The 22,004-nt window shown below is 47.1% G+C and overlaps 2 protein-coding genes across 3 annotated transcripts in view; both read right to left on the bottom strand.

Annotated features, from left to right (window-relative positions):
* Positions 1-22,004, bottom strand: part of LOC139277340 (monoglyceride lipase-like) — a 73,375-nt gene that overhangs the window by 23,931 nt on the left and 27,440 nt on the right. The window contains exons 5-6 of one of the 2 annotated variants that reach the window (XM_070895685.1): positions 13,852-13,962; positions 10,314-10,403 (exon numbers count right to left, since the gene is read on the bottom strand). In XM_070895685.1, coding sequence (XP_070751786.1) covers positions 10,314-10,403; positions 13,852-13,962 — 201 coding nt within the window. The remainder of the gene's footprint in view (positions 1-10,313; positions 10,404-13,851; positions 13,963-22,004) is intronic. The other variant, XM_070895686.1, reaches the window with a different exon arrangement.
* Positions 19,826-21,121, bottom strand: LOC139277341 (uncharacterized). Its single transcript, XM_070895688.1, has 2 exons — positions 21,053-21,121; positions 19,826-20,766 (listed from the first exon to the last, which is right to left on the bottom strand). Exons 1-2 carry the CDS (start codon positions 21,108-21,110, stop codon positions 20,072-20,074), a joined length of 753 nt encoding a protein of 250 aa, XP_070751789.1. The 5' UTR covers positions 21,111-21,121; the 3' UTR covers positions 19,826-20,071.

Below are 22,004 nucleotides of genomic sequence, written 5' to 3' on the forward strand. Positions count from 1 at the left end.
CTTAGCCCCTGGTCCTGGCCCGGCAAGCCATGGTCACGCATCCATGTGGACTATGCAGGTCCTTTCATGGGAAAAATGTTTTTAGTTGTAGTAGATGCCTACTCCAAATGGATCGACTGTGACATTCTCAATTCAAGCACATCCTCTGCCACGGTAGAAAGTCTACGGGCAATGTTCGCCGCCCATGGTCTACCGGATGTCTTGGTCAGCAACAATGGCCCGTGCTTTACAAGCATTGAATTCCAGGACTTCATGGCAGGAAATGGTATCAACCATGTCAGAACAGCACCATTCAAGCCGGCCTTAAACGGCCAGGCGGAACGAGCAGTGCAGATATTCAAACAGGGGATGCTCAGAATCCAAGGCGGTTCCCTACAAAGCCGCTTATCACGCCTCCTGTTGGCCAATAGATCACGACCACACTCGCTCACAGGTGTTCCACCCGCAGAGCTGCTAATGAAAAGGACGCTCAAAACCAGGTTATCCCTTATACACCCCACCATGAAAGAAATTGTTGAGAGCAGGCGCCGGTCAGAATGTGACTACCATGACGGGAATGTGAGGGCGCGATGTATTGATGTCAATGACCCTGTCTTTGTCCTCAACTACGCTGCAGGGCCCAAATGGCTTACAGGCACTGTGATTGCCAAGAGGGGAATAGGATTCTGGTAGTTAAACTTACCAATGGACAAATCTGCAGCAAACACGTGGATCAAACAAAAAGGAGGTTCAGCAACCCCATAGAAGAAGCAGAGGAAGAACACGATGTTGCATTCAATCCACCACAGGTGATCGAACACCGGAACCAAGTGGAGGAGAGCCCAGTCACTGTGGGCAGTCCGGACAGGCCTGAGGCACCGCAAACAGCAGACACTCAGGCCAGTGCCCAACAACCAGAGCCCCAACTCAGGCACTCTACAAGGGAGCGTAAACCACCAGAGAGACTTAACCTGTGATCCCAATAAGACTTTGGGGGGAGGTGATGTCATGTATTCAACTGTCATTGTAATCCATGTATAAACTGACCTTAGTTGTACACCGTGAGAACACTGACCACTAGGTGGTGAACTTGTGGGAGACACTCCTAACCTGGACTTTCAGGTATAAAAGGGGAATCCCCACCCATCTTCTCCACTTCAGTGCTGGCAAATAAAGGTTACTGGTCACAGAGTGATCTTCTCTCTAGTATGGACCTCGTGTGCATTTGTACTGTATCGTAAGGACATATTAGATACAAAATATTTGTTCAGAGTTTCTGCCATTTCCATGTTCCCCATTTTAAAAGCTTCCCAATCTTCTGTCCTCCCAATAGTTTTGGCCACTTTGTATGCCCTTATTTTTAATTGGATACTGTCCTTTATTTCTTTTGTTAGCAACAGATGGCTATCTTTTCTCTTATACCCTTTCCTCCTCACTGGAATATATTTTTCTTGAGAGTTGTAAAATATATCCTTAAATGTACACCACTGTTCATCAACCGTCCTACACTTTAATCTATTTTGCCGGTCCACTTTAGACAACTCTGCCCTCATACCTTCATAGCCTTCTTTATTTATGTACACTGTTTAGAGACCCAGCTTTCTCACCCTCCATCTGAATTTGAAATTCAATCATGCTATGATCACTCCGTTTTAAATGGGCGACCCCTTATTCTGAAACTATGACCCCTAGTTCTAGATTCCCCCTTGAGGGGAAACATCGTCTCTGCATCTACCCTGTCAAGCGCCCTCATAACCTTATAAGTTTCAATAAGATCACCTATCATTCTTCTAAACTCCAATGAGTATAGGCCCAACCTACTCAATCTTTTTTCATAAGACAACCAATGCAATTACTGTATATCTCTCCTGAAATAAGGAGATCAAAACTGTATGCCGTACTCCAGGTGTGATCTCGCCAACAATAATTATTTTACGTCAGTATTTACTTGGGAGATAGAACAGGTGGACATGACATTGGATGATGAGATTAGTAATGAGATAAGTACAATAAAATAAAATGAGGGGAAACGTTCGACTCTGGAATTTAGTGAAAAATCCCCTCTTAACAAGCTCAGTTGCTGTTAATGGCAGAATCTTCATTAATACTCCTGATGGCAGGAAGCAAAGTTTGGGCAACCGTGGACTTATGCAACTTAAGCTTGGTGTCACATATTCGCTGCTTCCCCTCATCGTCCCTCCGACCCCTCTCAAAGCTGGTGGTCCGGTGGTGGTGTCCTAAAGGTGGTCCTTGGCCCATCCTTCCTCACTCTGTATCCACACCCTGCTGGCTGTCTGATTTCATATCAGCTGTGGGGAGCTTGCACTGAAGTTAGGAGCAAAAGATGCCATTTGAGTACAACATGCTGGAGGAGTTTGTTCAAATTCATTCCCGGGATGTGGGTGTTGCTGGCAAGGCTGGCCTTTATTGCCCATCCCTAATTGCCCTCGAGAAGGTTGGTGGTGGCCTTCTTGAACCGCTGCAGCCCCGTGTGGTAAAGGTGCTTCCACAGTGCTGTTAGGGAGGGTGTTCATGGATTTTGACCAAGCGACGATGAAGGAACAGCCAATACATGTCCCAGTCGGGATGGTGTGCGACTGGGAGGGGAATGTGGAGGTAACGATGTTCCCACGCACCTGCTGCCCTCGTCCTTCTACCTGGAGGAAGTGGCGGGTTTGGGAGGAGCTGTCGCGTGGAGCACCAGTTGACAGTGGGAGCTGATAGAAATCTACAGTATGGTGCTGCTGGATCCATTATTTTGGATAAAGTTGCTTTGTTAGGAGGGAGAATATAACGCGCGTATAAGAGGACCCTGCCCACACTTCTAAGTATTGGTCATGGTAGAATAGTTTGTTTTGTTCTTCACAGTAGAGGAGGAGGATACAATACCACAGGGGAGACAGGAGATTAATAAAGGGGAGAAAATTACAGGGAACATTAGAAACAGATACTGGGATGGATAAAATAATGAGATTGAAGTTCTGGAAATCTCCAGTGAGATCATTGCTAGAATCGATCATGAGGGACAGAATAAGAGAACACGAGGAAAGGTATGAATTGATTTGGGAGAGTCAGCATGGTCCTATACAGGGTACATTGTGCTTAACTAACCCACAGAGCTCCTGGACAGATTGAGGATAAAGATGCCCTCTGCATTGATTTTGAGAAGGCATTTGACATGGTTCTGTATGAATTTATGATCACATGAAATTGGAAGCAGCACGATGGAGAAAGTGGTTGGGAGGTAGAAGGTAGAAAGTTGGGATAAAGGGAACATCCTTTGGTTGGCAGATAGATAATAAAAGAGATTTAGGTGTCCAGGTAACTATGTCATTAAATGTTAACTCTTAGGTACAAAAATGAATCAAAAAGGGCTCAAGGAGTGCTGGGCCTTACAAGAAGTGTTAGATATAAAGGCAGGAAAGTGCCATTGCATTTATACAGAGCAGGAAGCTCAGCTCATTTTGAATACGTGGGTAATTTGTACAATTTAGCACTCCTGGTGCAGACCTTTCCATGGCTGGAGAACCAGCTGGGAGTTTGGGTGCCAAGGTCAATGGCCCTAATTCACGGCCTATACACCATCGTCTGCCTCTGAGGAAGGATATACCGGCCTTGGAGAAAGCCCATTCCGGCTTTGTGAGGACACTAGCTGGGATGAAAGTACTACGATGAGAGACTGGCTAAATTTCGGTTCGAGATTAAAGGGTAATCTGGTTGAGTTGTTTAAATTAATGAAGTCAATTCACAGGAGAGAGAGAGTGGAGAGCACCAGTTCAAACTGTCACAGGACAGGAGAGTGGAGAGCACCAGTTCCAACTGTCATAGGACGAGAGAGTGGAGAGCACCAGTTCCAACTGTCATAGGACGGGAGAGTGGAGAGCACCAGTTCCAACTGTCATAGGATGGGAGAGTGGAGAGCACCAGTTCAAACATTCACAGGACGGGAGAGTGGAGAGCACCAGTTCCAACTGTCATAGGACGGGAGAATGGAGAGCACCAGTTCAAACTGTCACAGGACGGGAGAGTGGAGAGCACCAGTTCCCACTGTCACAGGACAGAGAGTGGAGAGCACCAATTCCAACTGTCACAGGAGAGAGAGTGGAGAGCACCAGTTCAATCTGTCACAGGACGGGTGAGTGGAGAGCACCAGTTCCCACTGTCACAGGACAGAGAGTGGAGAGCACCAGTTCCAACTGTCACAGGAGAGAGAGTGGAGAGCACCAGTTCCCACTGTCACAGGACAGAGAGTGGAGAGCACCAGTTCCCACTGTCACAGGAGAGAGAGTGGAGAGCACCAGTTCCAACAGTCACAGGACGGGAGAGTGGAGAGCACCAGTTCCAACAGTCACAGGACGGGAGAGTGGAGAGCACCAGTTCCAACTGTCACAGGACGGGAGAGTGGAGAGCACCAGTTCCAACTGTCACAGGACGGGAGAGTGGAGAGCACCAGTTCCCACTGTCACAGGACGGGAGAGTGGAGAGCACCAGTTCCCACTGTCACAGGACGGGAGAGTGGAGAGCACCAGTTCCAACAGTCACAGGACGGGAGAGTGGAGAGCACCAGTTCAAACTGTCACAGGACGGGAGAGTGGAGAGCACCAGTTCCAACAGTCACAGGACGGGAGAGTGGAGAGCACCAGTTCCAACAGTCACAGGACGGGAGAGTGGGGAGCACCAGTTCCAACTGTCACAGGACGGGAGAGTGGAGAGCACCAGTTCCAACTGTCACAGGACGGGAGAGTGGAGAGCACCAGTTCCAACAGTCACAGGACGGGAGAGTGGAGAGCACCAGTTCCAACTGTCACAGGACGGGAGAGTGGAGAGCACCAGTTCCAACTGTCACAGGACGGGAGAGTGGAGAGCACCAGTTCCAACAGTCACAGGACGGGAGAGTGGAGAGCACCAGTTCCAACAGTCACAGGACGGGAGAGTGGAGAGCACCAGTTCCAACTGTCACAGGACGGGAGAGTGGAGAGCACCAGTTCCAACAGTCACAGGACGGGAGAGTGGAGAGCACCAGTTCCCACTGTCACAGGACGGGAGAGTGGAGAGCACCAGTTCTCACTGTCACAGGACGGGAGAGTGGAGAGCACCAGATCCAACAGTCACAGGACGGGAGAGTGGAGAGCACCAGTTCCCACTGTCACAGGACAGAGAGTGGAGAGCACCAGTTCCAACTGTCACAGGACGGGAGAGTGGAGAGCACCAGTTCCAACTGTCACAGGACGGGAGAGTGGCGAGCACCAGTTCGAACAGTCACAGGACGGGAGAGTGGAGAGCACCAGTTCCAACTGTCACAGGACGGGAGAGTGGAGAGCACCAGTTCCCACTGTCACAGGACGGGAGAGTGGAGAGCACCAGTTCCCACTGTCACAGGACGGGAGAGTGGAGAGCACCAGTTCCCACTGTCACAGGAGCATCCAGTCGGGCCCCGGTAACTGCCCCCAAAGGAAGTGGAGTGTGGGAAATTGCACTCCGCTTCCATTGAGGGCTGGTAAGGCCAATTCTGCGGCGGGAGCAGGACTTCCACGGTGGGGGCTAAAATGCCCTGCCCCAGAAGGTTACCGCCCCCAAGGTGCGAGCCTGTGCGGGGAGGCAGAGGGAAGTTGAGGGGAGACGGGGGCGGGGGATGGAGAGGAGAGTGGTGGAGGTGGGGGGCGGAGAAACCCAGGGCGGGGGACAGGAGGGGCCACATTGCAGCGGAGGTCTGGGGGGGCGGAGTGTGTTGGAGGGGCAGGCCTGGGGGCTCTGTGCCTCGGTGCGGGGAGTGTTCACAGTGGGGTGGACGGGTTGACTGCACAGATGGCGGTTGGTGGATGTGGTGTGGTTGGCGTCGCGGGGGCCTGGCTCCGGGGTGGCCGGGGCTCGGGGCTCGACATCCGGGGGCTGTTCGGCATTTGGGAAGGATTCTGACGGGACAAAGCGGGTTGGGTGCGGGGGGAGTGTTCCCGGTGTTGGGTGGATCCGGAGGCGGGGGGGTGGCACGCTCTTGGGATGGGGCGTGGGCTGTTCGGAGCTGGGATTGGAAGAGACTTCTTCACTTGGGAGTTGTTGGCCTGTGGGGTTCCCTGCCGCGGAGAGTTGTTGATGTCAGTTCAATGGATGTGTTCGGGAGGGAGTTGGATGTGGTCCTTGCGGCTGGGGAGATCGGGGGGGTGTGGAGGGGGCGTGGGGGGGAGGTGCTGGGGTGGGTGATCAGCCATGATCTTGTTGAATGGCGGTGCAGGCTCGAAGAGCCAAATAGCCTACTCCTGGGTAAATAGGAGCAACTCTTTGATAGAAAATACAGAACAAGTGCCCATGAATGTAGAATTTGATTTAAGATGAGCAAATTAAAAGTGAATGCAGGAAAATCTTCACGCAAAGGTTCTGAGAATGTCGAGCTTACTATCCCAGAAGGCCATAGATACAGAATCAATTGTGATGTTTAAAATAGAGAGAGACGCTTACTGTGGGACAAAGGCGACTAGGGGATGTGGACAGAAGGCAGAGAATTTCGATTACATAGAAACATAGAAAATAGGTGCAGGAGTAGACCATTCGGCCCTTCGAGCCTGCACCACCATTCAATATGATCATGGTTAATCATGCAACTTCAGTACCCCATTCCTGTTTTCTCTCCATACATCTTGATCCCTTTAGCCGTAATGGTCACATCTAACTCCCTTTTGAATATATCTAACGAACTGGCCTCAACAACTCTCTGCGGTAGAGAATTCCACAAGTTCACAATTCTCTGAGTGAAGAAGTTTCTCTTTATCTCGGTTCTAAATGGCTTACCCCTTATCCTTAGACTGTGATCCCTGGTTCTGGACTTTCCCAACATCGGGAACATTCTTCCTCCATCTAACTTGTATAATCCCGTCAGAATTTTATATGTTTCTATGAGAACCCCTCTCATTCTTCTAAATTCCAGTGAATATAAGCCTAGTCGATCCAATCTTTCTTCATATGTCAGTCCTGTCATCCCGGGAATCAGTCTGGTGAACATTTGCTGCACTCCCTCAATAGCAAGAATGTCCTTCCTCAGATTAGGAGACCAAAACTGTAAATAATATTCAAGGTGTAGCCTCACCAAGGCCCTGTTCAATTGCAGTAAGAACTCCCTGCTCTTATACTCAAATCCTCTAGCTATGAATGCCCACATGCTATTTGCCTTCTTCACCGCCTGCTGTACCTGCATGCCAACTTTCAGTGACTGATGTACCATGATACCCAGCTTTCGTTGCACCTTCCCTTTTCCTAATCTGTCACCATTCAGATAATATTCTGCCTTCCTGTTTTTGCCACCAAAATGGATAACCTCACATTTATCTACATTATACTGCATCTGCCATACGTTTGCCCACTCACCTAACCTGTCCAAGTCACCCTGCAGCCTCTTAGCATCCTCCTCACAGCTCACACTGCCACCCAGCTTAGTGTCATCTGCAAACTTGGAGATATTACATTCAATTCCTTCGTCTAAATCATTAATGTATATTGTAAATAGCTGGGGTCCTGAACCTTGCAGTACCCCACTAGTGACTGCCTGCCATTCTGAAAAGGTCACATTTATTCTTACTCTGTGCTTCCTGTCTGCCAACCAGTTCTCTATCCACGTCAGTACATTACCCCAATACCATGTGCTTTAATTTTGCACACTAATCTCTTGTGTGGGACCTTGTCAAAAGCCTTTTGAAAGTCCAAATACACCACATCCACTGGTTCGCCCTTGTCCACTCTAATAGTTACATTCTCAAAAAGCTCTAGAAGATTTGTCAAGCAGGATTTCCCTTTCATAAATCCATGCTGACTTGGACCGATGCTCTCACTGCTTTCCAAATGCGCTGCTATTTCATCTTTAATAATTGATTCCATCATTTTCCACACTACCGATGTCAGGCTAACCGGTCTATAATTTCCTGTTTTCTCTCTCCCTCTTTTTTTAAAAAGTGGGGTTACATTAGCTACCCTTCAATCCATAGGAACTGATCCAGAGTCTATAGAATGTTGGAAAATGACCACCAATGCATCCACTATTTCTAGGGCCATTTCCTTAAGGATTCTGGGATGCAGACTATCAGGCCCTGGGGATTTAATGCCCTTCAATCCCATCAATTTCCCTAACACAATTTCCTGACTAATAAGGATTTCCTTCAGTTCCTCCTTCTCGCTAGACCCTTGGTCCTCTATTATTTTCGGGAGGTTATTCATGTCTTCCTTAGTGAAGACAGAACCAAAGTATTTGTTTAATTGGTTGCCATTTCCTTGTTACCCATTATGAACTCACCTGATTCTGACTGCAAGGGACCTACATTAGTCTTCACTAATCTTTTTCTCTTCATATTTCTATTGAAGCTTTTGCAGTCAGTTTTTATGTTCCCTGCAAGCTTACTCTTGTACTCTATTTTCTCCCTCCTAATAACCCTTAGTCCTCCTCTGCTGGATTCTAAATTTCTCCCAGTCCTCAGGTTTGCTACTTTTTCTGGCCAATTTATATGCCTCTTCCTTGGATTTAACACTATCCCTAATTACCCTTGTTAACCACAGTTGAGCCACCTTCCACTTTTTAGTTTTATTCCAGACAGGGATGTACAATTGTTGTAGTTCATCCATGTGATCTTTAAATATCTGGCATTGCCTATCCGTCAGCCCTTTAAGTATCATTCACCAGTCTATCCTAGCCAATTCGCGACTCATACCATCAAAGTTACCTTTCTTTAAGTTCAGGACCCTAGTCTCTGAATTAACTGTGTCACTCTCCATCTTAATGAAGAATTCTACCATATTATGGTCGCTCTTCCCCAAGGGGCCTCGCATGACCAGATTGCTAATTAATCCTCTCTTATTACACTAGACCCAATCTAGGATGGCCTGCTCTCTAGTTGGTTCCTCGAGATATTGGTCTAGAAAACCATCCCTTATACACTCCAGGAAATCCTCCTCCACAGTACTGCTACCAGTCTGGTTGGCCCAATCTATATGTAGGTTAAGGTCACCCAGGATAACTGCTGTACCCTTATTGCATGCATCCCTAATTTCCTGTGTGATGCCATCCCCAACCTCCCTACTAGTTTGCTGGTCTGTACACAACTCCCACTAACATTTTCTGCCCTTTGGTGTTTCGCAGCTCTACCCATATAGATTCCACATCATCCAAGTTAATGTCCTTCCTTACTATTGTTAATCTCTTCTTTAACCAGTAAAGCTACCCCACCTCCTTTTCCTTCCTGTCTATCCTTCCTGAATATTGAATACCCCTGGATGTTGAGTTCCCAGCCTTGGTTATCTTGGAGCCATGTCTCCGTAATCCCAATTACATCATATCTGTTAAGAGCTATCTGCGCAGTTAATACGTCCACCTTATTACGAATGCTTCTCGCATTGAGACTCAGAGCCTTCAGGTTTGTTTTTTAACATTCTTTGTCCTTTTAGAATTATGTTGCAATGTGGCCCTTTTTGATTTTGCCCTTGATTTCTCTGCCCTCCACTCTTGTTTTTCTCCTTCCCACCTTTTGCTACTGCCCCCTTTTTACTTCCCTCTGCCTCCCTGCATAGATTCCCATCCCCCTGCCATATTAGTTTAAACCCTCCCAACAGCACTAGCAAACATTCCGGTCCTGCCAGGTGCAGACCCTCCGGTTTATACTCATCCCACCTCCCCAAGAACCGGTTCCAATGTCCCAGGAATTTGAATCCCTCCTCCTTGCACCACTCCTCATGCCACATATTCATCTGAGCTATCCTGCTATTCCTACTCTGACTAGCACGTGGCACTGGTAGCAATCCTGAGATTACTACCTTTGAGGTCCTACTTTTTAATTTAACCCTAGCTCCCTAAATTCAGCTTGTAGGACCTCATCCCGTTTTTTACCTATATTGTTGGTACCTATATGCACCACGACAGCTGGCTGTTCACCCTCCCCCTCCAGAATGCCCTGCAGCAGCTCTGAGGCATCCTTGACCCTTGCACTGGGAGGCAACATACCATCCTGGAGTCTCATTTGCGGCCACAGAAACATCTACCTATTCCCCTTACAATAGAATCCCCTATCACTGTAGCTCTCCCAGGTTTAGAAAGATGAAGAGCTGCCATGGCCAACAAAATGGTAGGCTCGATGGGTCAAATGGACATTTCTGGATTAATTACCAATGTAACTTAGTTGAGAGAAAATTAGCCTCTGCTTAATAGACACAATGTAGTGGATTAAGTGAGGGAGGCCATCAAAGTGCCTCTTGCCGGTTCATGCTGTGTCGGTGAGGAGTTCATGAACTCAATCAAGTCTTCATGCAAAATCCATTAAATTCTTTATTCAAATTGGAGAATGAAAAATTTACTGCAAACCCACCTCATTTTCTTCTTTTGTTAACAAATATGGATCCAAGTGTCCCAATGCTACATTAGGCAGAAGGCGATAGAACACTCTGGCAATGAACACCTGCAGTGGAGAAAGCAAAGCAAGTCTGGGTAAGTCTATGTCCTTGTTTGGATCCATGCTTCATCAATCACTGGAAGGATGCCATTGTCCTTGAGCAATCGAAATGAACGTTAAAGGGCACACCTGGAACACTGTGAGCAGTTCTGGGCACCACATCTTAGAAAGGATATATTGGAGAGAGTGCAGCATAGGCTTACCAGAAAGGTGCCCTGATTCCTGTTGTTAAATTATGAGGAGAGATTACACAAATTAATCCCTGGAATGTAGATGGTTAGGGGGTTATTTGAACAAAGTTTTCAAGATATTAAAGAGAACCGGTAGGCTAGATAGAGAGAAACTATTTCAACCGGTTGGGGATTCTAGGACTAGGGGGCATAGTCTAAAAATTAGAGCCAGGCCTTTCAAGAGTGAAATTAGGAAACACTTCTACAAACAATGGATGGCAGAAGTTTGGAACTCTCTTCTGCAAACAGCAGTTGATGCTAGATCAATATGTTAATTTTAAATCTGAGATTGATAGATAATCTGTTTATTTGTGATGTTGGTTGAGGGATAAATACTTACCAGGACACTGGGGATAACTCCCCTGCTCTTCTTCAAAATAGTGCCAAAGGATTCTTTGACGTCCGCCTGAGAGAGCAGACAGGGCCTCGGTTTAACGTCTCATCCGAAAGACAGAACCTCCGACAGTGCAGCGCTCCCTCAGTACTGCACTGGAAGTGTCAGCCGAGATTTTGTGCTCAAGTCTCTGGAGTGGGTCTTGAACCCACAACCTTCTGACTCAGAGGCAAGAGAGAAGAAATAGTAATTAAGCCCAGCTCATTATGATATCCAGCTCCTTTTTAGAACCTGTTCTGTCCTTCATACTCAAAACCCACATCGTTCTATTCTTTGTTGAATCGGCAATTGCCTCAGCTTCAGTCTGTAGATGGATGACACACAAAATGTGGTAAAAGATTGCAACTCACTTCTGAAAACAGCTGGATGATTCTGGGTCAATTGGTCATTTTAAATCTGAGAGTGATAGATTTTTGTTGACTAAAGGTGTTAAGGGATGTGGGGCAAAGGCGGGTATATGGAGTTAGGTCACAGATCAGCCATGATCCCATTGAATGGCGGAACAGGCTCACGGGGCCGAACGGTCTATTCCTGTTCCTATGTTCCTGCAAATTTGAGAGCCTGGTTCAGAGCGCGTATCAGGAACTCAGGCATGAAGGTTATTGACCCTCATAGGACTCCCCATCCATTGGATGAAAATTCCTGGGCGAGACCCTTGACTTCTACAGTTAAATTCCTGATACGCACTTGCCACTAGCTCCAGCTGTAACTCAGGAGATCAAATTCACAGAGCAAGAAACAAGTTAGATTTTGGGATATATCAAAATACCATTGGAAGTTACAATTTAAAAAAAAATTGTTCCTGGGATGTGGGCGTTTCTGGCAAGGCCAACATTTATTGCCCATCCCTACTTGCACTTGTGAAGGTGGTGGTGAGCTGCCTTCTTGAACCGCTGCAGTCTGTGTGGTGAAGGTGCTCCCGCAGTGCTGTATTGACCCTGGAACTCCCTCCCTAATAGCACTGGGAGACATGAGTTCAAAGACCTGAGTAGCCTTTTATTATCAGTGACTTTTCTTTGAGGACAAGTTAATAAAGGTAGGCCTTGCTTTTGTTTAGAAAAGAGGAGAGTTTGAGGGTACAAGGACAACTGATAAAAGTCGACAAGGGCAAATTGATTCAAGTGCCAGTGGGGGTATGTACTTAAAAGTGAGAAAGTTAAGAGTGTGAAGAGAAGTCCGACAGAACTTCTTCATCCAAAGGGACATAGATTTATGGAATAGGGCGACAGGGTAGACCAATGTGTCAGCGAGGCTGAGGTAGTGGCCAAGGCAACACTGACAACACACACAGCTTGTCAATCCAAATCTCACTTTAGAATTCTGGCACATGATCTCAGCTGTCACACCTCATTCAATACTGAGCGAGTGGATGAGGCACAAAACTGAGTCCTCGTCTGCCCGTTCAGGTAGATGTTTAAGATCTCTTTGTGGTTTTCAAAGAAGAATAGGGGAGTTCACCCAGTGTCCTGGCCAAATTCCTCCCTCAACTATTATCCACACCCTGCCCCACCAAAAAACATGCTAACTGATCATTCATTTCATTGCTGTTTGTGAGGACATGTTCAAATGACTGGACGAGTAATGCAGAGGCCAGGACTAATAATCCTGAGAACGTGAGTTCAAATCCCACCATGAACATTTCAATTCAGTTTATAAAAACCTGGAAATAAAAATCCGGTCTCATTCATAGAATCATAGAAGTTTACAGCACGGAAGGAGGCCATTCGGCCCATCTTGCCCGTGCCGGCATGACAAGCAGCTATCCAGTCTAATCCTACTTTTCAGCTCTCAGTACGTAGCCCTGTAGATTACGGCACTTCAAGTGCACATCCAAGTACTTTTTAAATGGGGTGAGGGTTTCTGCCTCTACCACCCTTTCAGGCAGTGAGTTCCAGACCCCTACCACCCTCATTGAAAGTAATCACAGAGCTGGCGGATTGTGGTAAAAACCCACCTGGTTCACTGATGTCCTTTAGGGAAGGGAACCTGCTGTCCTTACCCATCCTGGTCTACATGCGACTCCAGTCCCACACCAATGTGCTTGATTCTTAACTTCCCCCCTGAAGTGGCCTGGCAAGCCACTCAGTTGTATCAAACCGCTGCACCACATGGATTGCAATGGTTCAAGAAGACCCATCACCAGCACCTTCTCAGGGCAACTGGGGACGGGCAATAAATGCCGGCCTTGTCAGTGACGCACGAATCCCTAAAATGAATGGCCTGAAAATTGCGGCCTCTCTGGGTGTGTACGATGTACGCACGCACCCGAAGAGATCTCGCAAATGCCAGATCTCGACGCGTGTTTTGCATGCACCGAGAACCGGCTTTTGCAATGTCAAAATGTGAACGCTGCCAGTGGGGAAGGGAGGGAGACGGGACCTGGGTTCCCGACGGATTTTTGCCGCCGTCCGCCCACCTTGCTGCCGATCGCCGGGACAGTCTGGGGCAAGTTGTAGGTGGAGCAGTGGTGGACTTTGAGTGGAGCGAGGGAAGGCACCAATGCCCCAGCCCTTGTTTTATTTTAAAGACACGCTCATGTCATGACTTAGAAAAAAAGAATCTCTTTCTCTTCAAGACTTTTCTGCAGCGGGGTTGCGAGGTGTGATATGGACCGGCGCACTGAAGAGAAAGCCACCTCTCGCTGCCCGTCTCCTGGGTGAAGAGCAGCTGCTTGTCCAGGGTTCCCTTTGGGTGCCGGTGGAACAGAATCCCACCCATAATTGGGGCCTTCAGGAACGGGGAATTTGAAATTGGTGAAACTGTGCCCGGGGGCAGGAGAATTCTTTCAATAGACAATTCAGGGCATTTGAAGAGTCTGCTGTGCTTTTACCTTCACAGGCGTTGCGGCCTCGGGATTCATTAACAGCAAGGGTGCCATAAAAATTACCCCAGCAATGTCTTCTGGTCTCTCGTCTATTATATAGATTGCTATCAATCCTCCCTGAAAGGCAAGAGGAGATAGAGTTAAGATAGCAGCGCGGTTAGGCAAAGCCCTTATTAAGCTCAGGTGGAGATATTATAGCTCAGTGGGCGAAGGTACTGCTCAATGTAGTGCAAGGCCACACAGGTCGGAAGGGGACAGCTGTGATTCCTGGTCCGTACTGGGACAATCTTGGCCAGAAGTGAGGGGGTTGACTTAGGAAGATAGGTTGAGTAGGTTGGGCCTATATTCATTGAAGTTGAGAAGAATGAGAGGTGATCTTATCGAAATATATAAGATAATGAGCGGGCTCGCTCGACAAGGTGGATGCAGAGAGGACATTTCCACTCATAGGGGAATCTAAAACTAGGGGGCATAGTCTCAGAATAAGCGGCCGCCCATTTAAAACTGAGATGAGGAGGAAGAGAGTTGTCAATCTATGGAATGCTCTGCCCCAGAGAGCTGTGGAGGCTGGGTCATTGAATATATTTAAGGTGGAGACAGGCAGTTTCTTAACCAATAAGGGAATAAAGGGTTATGGGGAGTGGGCAGGGAAGTGGAGCTGAGTCCATGATCAGATCAGCCATGATCGTATTAAATGGCGGAGCAGAATAAAGGACCAAATGGCCTACTCCTGCTCCTATTTCTTATGTTTTTATGTATCTAACCTGTGCTGTATCTGCCCTGCGAGTATTTGTTGGGACAGTATAGAGGGAGTTTTATTCTGTATCTAACCTGTGCTGTACCTGCCCTGGGAGTGTTTGATGGGACAGTATAGAGGGAGTTTTACTCTGTATCTAACCCGTGCTGTCCCTGCCCTGGGAGTGTTTGATGGGATAGTGTAGAGGGAACTTTACTCTGTATCTAACCCATGCTGTACCTTCTCAGGGAATGATTGATGCTGACAATAACTTTTCAAAATGGAACATGTTCCATTTCACAGAATTAACAGCCCCCAACTTGATGAACACAAAATTGATGTGAAAAAAAATTAACCATCTGAGCTCGTGTGTGAATTAAAAGCAGAATATGGGTGTAACTTGGGAATAAAACATAACACAAGAATTAGGAGCAGGAGTCGGCCATTCAGCCCCTCAAGCCTGCTCTGCAATTCAATAAGATCATGGCTGATCTTCCACCTCAACTCCACTTTCCTGCACTATCCCCATATCCCTTGATTCCCTTAATATTCAAAAATTTGTGTACAAGGACACCCAGGTCCCTCTGAACACCAACATTTTGCAATCTCTCACCATTTAAAAAATACACTGTTTTTCTATTTTTCCTACCAAAGTGGATAACTTCACATTTATCCACATTATATTCCATTTGCCATGTTCTTGCCCACTCACTTAGTCTGTCTATATCCCCTTAAAGTCTCTTTGGATCTTATACACAATTTACATTCCCACCAAGCATTGTATCATCAGCAAACCTGAATATATTACATTTGGTCCCCTCATCCAAATCATTGATATAGATTGTGAGTAGCTGAGATCCAAGCTCTGATACCTGCGGTACCCCACTAGTTACAGGCTGCCAACCCGAAAATGACCCGTTTATTCCTACTCTCTGTTTTCTAACCGTTAACCAATCTTCAATCCATGCTGGTATATTACTCCCAATCCCATGAGCCCCAATTTTGTTTAATAACCTCTTGTGTGGCACCTTATCGAATTCCTTCTGAAAATCCAAATACACCACATCCACTGATTCTCCCTTATCTATTCTGCTAGTTCGAACCTCAAAAAACTCTAACGGATTTGTCATACATGATTTCCCTTTCATAAATCCGTGTTGACTCTGCCCAATCCTATTATGACTTCTAAGTGCCCTGTTACCACATCTTTAATAATAGATTCTAGCATTTTCCCTACTACTGCTATAAGACTAACTGGTCTGTACTTCCCCATTTTCTCTCTCCCTCCTTTCTTAAATAGGGGGTTACATTTTCTACCTTCCAATCCAGGGGAACCATTCTAGAATCTATGGAATTTTGGAAGATGACAACCAATGCATCCACTATCTCTATAGCCACCTCTTTCAAATCCCTAGGATATAGGCCATCAGGTCTTGGAGATTTATTGGCTTTCAGTCCCATTCATTTCTCCAGTACTTTTTTTTTACCAATACTCATTTCTTTCAGTTCCTCATTCTCGTTAGACCCTTGGTTCTCCACTATTTCCGGGAGGTTTTTTGCTTCTTCTTCCGTGAAGACAGACACAAAGTATTTTTTTTAATTCTCTGACAATTCCTTATTTCCCATTATAATTTCGCGAATCTTTTCCTTTTTCCATATATATAGAAGCTTTTACAGTCTGTTTTTATGTCTCTTGCTAGTTTAATCTCGTATTTTATTTTCCCTTTCTGTATCAAAACCGACTCTCCTCTCCCAAGGAACCTCGCTGACTCTCCATCCCTCAGCTCTTACTGTTTCTATCGACTGTATCCTTTCAGTAATTGGGACCCTGCTGAGTCGGCATTGTATCGTTCTACATTGATTTGTTTTCTTTCCCCCCCCCGAGACAAAGTGTTGCTCTTCAACATGGACGAGCTGGGCATTTCAAACAGAACTCCAGCCTGAGCACAGCCACTTCAGTTGATTATATTCTGAAGCCTCTCTGTCCTGGGAGAGTGACCTGCATGTGACACTCTCCCACTGCCAACCCCCCCACCCTTTCCCTTACAATCAGGCACCAGTCCCGCTGGGCTCCACTTGCACTCCTCGTGCGGACTCAATGTTTGAAAACCTCGGCTCTACATCAGCGATTCTCACTAACTGTTTGTTCAAACCAGTAACTTGCTCCCGGGCCACTTCCAGTAATGATGCGTGGGTCTGTGGCCTGCAACTCTCCCACACAGTGAATTCCTGATCTTAACCATGTCCCAGTGATTAAAGAAAGACTTGCATTTATACAGCGCCTTTTGCCAACAGTGACTACACTTTAAAAGCACTTCATTGGCTGTAAAGCATTTTGGAACGTCGTGAGATCATGAAAGGCGCTTTATAAATGTAAGTCTTTCTTTGCTTCCTCTTTTTCCAGGCCTGTTTATTTCGGGGCCATAAATCTAAGATAGTTGCCAATAAATCGAATAAGGAACTCAGGAGAATTCAAGAGTGGTTAGAATGTGGAACTTGCTACCACATGGAGTAGTTGAGGTGAATAACATGAGTGCATTTAAGGGGAAGCTGGATGAACACATGAGGGAGAAAGGAATACAAAGACATGGTGATGGGGTGAGATGAAGAAGGATAGGGGCATGGACCAGTTGGGGCAAAAGCCCTGTTTCTGTGCTGTACATTCATAGAATTGTGGAATCATAGAATGGTTACAGCATGGAGGAAGGCCATTCAGCCCGTCGAGCCTGTGCCAGCTCTCTGCGAGAGCACCTCAGCTAGTCCCACTCCCCTGTCCTTTCCCCGTAGCCCTACAAAGTTTTTTCTTTCAGGTACTTATCCAATTCCCTTTTGAAAGCAGTGATTGAGTCTGCCTCCACCACCCTTTCAGGCCATGCATTCCAGATCCTAACCACTCGTTATGTTAACAATTTTTTTCTTATGTCGCCTTTGGTTCTTTTGCCACTTACCTTAAATCTGTATCCTCTGGTTCTCGACCTTCCGCCAATGAGAACAGTTTCTCTCTATCTACTCTGTGCAGGCCCCTCATGATTTTGAACACCGCTATCAAATCTCCTCTTAATCTTCTCTGCTCTAAGGAGAACAACCTCAGCTTCTCCAGTATATCTCCGTAACTGAAGTGCCTCAACCCTGGAATCATTCTCGTAAATTTTTTCTGTATCCTCTCTAAGGCCTTCACATCCTTCCTAAAGTGCGGTGCCCAGAATTGGACACAATACTCCAGTTGAGGCCAAACCAGTGTTTTATACAGGTTCATCATAATTTCCACGCTTTTGTACTCTATACCTCTATTCATGAAGCCCAGGATCCCATGCTTTTTTAACCGCTGTCTCAACCTGCCCTGCCACCTTCAACGATTTGTGTACATATACCCCTAGGTCTCTCTGTTCATGCACATCCTTTAGGATTGAACCCGTTAGTTTATATTGCCTCGCCTCATTTTTTCTACCAAAATGTATCACTTCACACTTTTCTGCATTAAATTTCATCTGCCACGTGTCTGCCCATTCCACCAGCCTGTCTCTGTCGCCTTGAAGTCTACCACTATCCTCCTCACTGTTCGCTATACTTCCAAGTTTTGTGTCATCTGCAAATTTTGAAATTGTGATTGTTCACCCACATCCAAGTCATTAATATATATAAAGAAAAGCAATGGCCCTAGTACTGACCCCTGGGGAACACCACTGTATACCTTCCTCCAGTCCGAAAAACAACCATTCACCACTACTCTCTGTTTCCTGTCCCTGAGACAATTTCGTGTCCAGGCTGCCACTGTCCCGCATTGCCCTCATCAACCCTCTCTGTTACCTCATCAAAAAACTCAATCAAGTTGGTTAAACATGATTTGCCTTTAGCAAATTCATGCTGGCTTTCTTTACTTGTCCAATTGACTGTTAATTTTGTCCCTGATTATTGTTTCTGGGTTTATCTTTACACCCTTTTTGAACAAGGGTGTAACATTTGCAATTCTCCAGTCCTCTGGTACCATCCCTGTTGCTAAGGAGGATTGGAAGATTGTGGCCCGTACCTCTGTGATTTCTTCCTTCACTTCCCTCAGCGGCCCAGGATGCCTCCCATCTGGTCCTGGTAACTTATCTACTTTAATACAGCAAGCCTTTCTAGTACCTCGTCTTTATCAATTCTCATCCCTATCCAGTATCTCCTCTAACTACATAAGTACATAAGTACATAAGTAATAGGAGCAGGAGTATGCCATAAGGCCCCTCGAGCCTGCTCCGCCATTCAATAAGATCATGGCTGATCTGATCATGGACACAGCTCCACTTCTCTGCCCGCTCAAAAATCTGTCTATCTCCGCCTTAAATATATTCAATGGCCCAGCCTCCACAGCTCTCTGGGACAGCGAATTCCACAGATTTGCAACCCGCTGAGAGAAGAAATTTCTCCTCATCTCAGTTTTAAATGGGCGGCCCCTTATTCTAAAACTATGGGCTAGAACCTTCACTTTTTTTGCATGCTTAACGCCCACTTTACCACTGAAATGACGTATAACGCCCATATATCGCCCATTTTGGCACACAATGGAAAGTGGCGGGCTTTTCTCGGAAACTTATTGCCGAGCATTATTTTCCCAATGGGCTTAACGACGAGAAAAAATATTACTGCCCGCCCAACTTTTTTGGGGCGGAATTAGCAGAATGGGCGATTTCAACGCCCATATTATCACCCAGTGTTACTTTCCTCACGGAATTAACGGCGAGATTCAATATTAACGCCCGGTGACTGCTTTTTGTCGTAAAGAGCATATTTACCCAAACTAGTGGCCATGGAGATCGCCCACTGTCAATTTCACCAGCTCGCACACATATCATCCAGAATATCGGCCCGCTCAAAAAACCGCCCACAAAAAAGTGGAACTAACTGGGATGGATGCCAGTGGTGTGGCTGGCATTTGTTAACTCCCACTCTTACGTGAGGAGCTGATATCGGAAAGATTTACCTGAAAGAGCGCTGATGTGAGTGACAACGCTGACACACTGCTGTGTGTGTGCAGCTCAGACATCAATGGTGCCCATCACCTTGGTGCCAGTTAAAGTTTACGTTGATTGATGTTATGTTGTATTTAACCCTTTCATGGTAAGGAATCACCAGTGTGTAATGGTCCAGCTATCTGAGACAATGCGCAACAAGGTTACGTTCAATAACAAAAGTTTAATACCAACATTGGTCTGAAATCATAAGTATCACAGACAATAACACCCAACCCCCGCCAACACCCAACTTTTTCCACCATTGCCATAAATCACATGTTCAACATGTCCACCAACACAGAATACAAAGGCAAAGCAGGAACGTGGTCCCCAGCCCCAATACATTACAACAAATTGCATACATTCAGATGGAGATATAACATAGCCATCATCTGCGCACATGCACCTCACTTTCCTTTCCCCCTCTCCTTCTCCACACCTCTACCCTTTCCCCTCCTCGTTCCACGGCGCCTGGCCGAGGAGCTCCTCAGGCAGTGCCTCATTGGGGGGGTGAAGGCAGATGCGGTGGTTGCACGGGTACGGGAGCAGGAGGTGCCGATGGGGCAACATTCTCTGATGCAGAAGCAAGATCTTGGTCCTTGCTCTCATCTGTCGTTCGCAGGGGTGAGGCGGAACCTAGGAGTGGAGTGCTGCACTCGGGGACCACTGGGAGGCCAGTGGCAGCAGTGTTCCTGGCTATCGCAGCCAGGGACTCCACCATGCATGGAAAGTACTCGGTCATGGTGGCCAGCTGTCGGGATATGCCCCCCAGTGCTTCGATGAGCTGGTCACCAATGTCTGCAGTCCTCCTGGACAACTGTACCATCTCTCCGCTGTCATGTCGCGCTCGTGGAACAGACCTTCCGCGTCCACGAGGCCTCCGCGGGGTCGGCGCCATCCTGGGGACAAATGGGGTGCCCAGTGGAGAGGTGCTTGGGACCGGCACCTCCAGATTGGAGGCGAGAATGACCGGAGGACCACGAGATGGCCTTGGGGTGGAATGGCTTCTGGAGCGTGGCAATGCAGGTTCTTCGAAGTCCGCGCTCTCATCCGTTGAGAACAGACCCAGCGGATTGATGGGCGACAATCGGAACTCCTCAGCACCAGATCTAGTAGGATCGTCCGCCGACTCCTGCCCCGCGCCCCCACCTTCTGGCCTCTGTGTCCTTGCCTGGGGCTGCGCTGCTGGCTGAGCTGCAAGACATAAATGAGGTTATTAGAGGAGAAAGGGGTGCTAGGGTGACAAGGTAAGTCCAGCGCTACACACAGCATATGCACGACAAAAGCACCACTGCGCTCAAAATCATCACAGATGTCACATTTCATGACCATCAACACATTTGCATTCCAATGATTTTCATGAGGCCAGCATTATTTATATGACACTTTTAGAAATCATCTATCATATATGATTGGTCGGATATGAATTGGTGTAGCATCTATTGACTTTAGATCACACAATGGTGAAAGCTTTACTCACGTGGCATCACTTTAGGGGCTGCAGATGTGTCCGTGGCTGTCCGGGTGTGCTTCCCCATGGGTGTGAGCACTCGCTCCTCCATCTCAGTGATGTCACTGGGGACAGGTGGCCCCCCCACCCGTTCGCCTCTGCTGGGACCTCATCATCGATAGTTTCTTCTGTAAAAGATACCAGGACGACATAGCATGAGATCATTGCGTGATATCATTGCTAGGTATTGTCGCAGACACTGATACAAGACATAAACGACAGATGTAATCATGATTATTATGATTATTATCATTCTTTACCGAAAGACGTACACCATGACTGCAGACGTTGAGTAAAACATTCGCGGTCAAAGTGGAAGACCTCACATCTGCTGATAGTCACTCATGACTGTTACAAATCAAATTATATAAATACATAAGTACATGTAAATCAATGTAATGCTTACTCTTGCGGATCCATCGTTTGCAGCATCGATTGCCCTCACGCACCTCGTTGGTCGCCGACGAGACCACCTTTGCTATCTCGGTCCATATCCTCTGGTAGGTCTTTGGGGTGGGCTTCCCACACCCTCCCTGTGTCAAATCACCCCAGCATGACTCGACCTCCTGCAGAAGGGAGGCATTTGCCTCATCCGAGAACCTCCTGGCCTCCAATGTGTTCCTTTCCCACCTCACTACTCTCTCCAGCGTCAGTCTCCATAGCGTGCTGAGATGCCTCCTCGTCTCCCTCCATTATGGGGCAAATTCTGTCAAATATGTGGCTGGTAACAGCTAATTTTTGTTTGCCTACTTGCTAAAGTCTTCCTCCTTCCTCTCAAAGCAGCCACACCACACCCAGACACACCTTAAGTCCCTCTGAGCTCCCTCTCTCTTTGTCTCCTCTTCTGCGCATGTCATGGTGACCCTTGACCTCCAGAATCGTGGGAATCGAGCGTTGCCATGCCGTTGCTAAGGACGGCCAC

This window comes from Pristiophorus japonicus, chromosome 12, assembly GCF_044704955.1.
Source record: "Pristiophorus japonicus isolate sPriJap1 chromosome 12, sPriJap1.hap1, whole genome shotgun sequence".
In the NCBI taxonomy this organism is placed as follows: Eukaryota; Metazoa; Chordata; class Chondrichthyes; family Pristiophoridae; genus Pristiophorus; species Pristiophorus japonicus.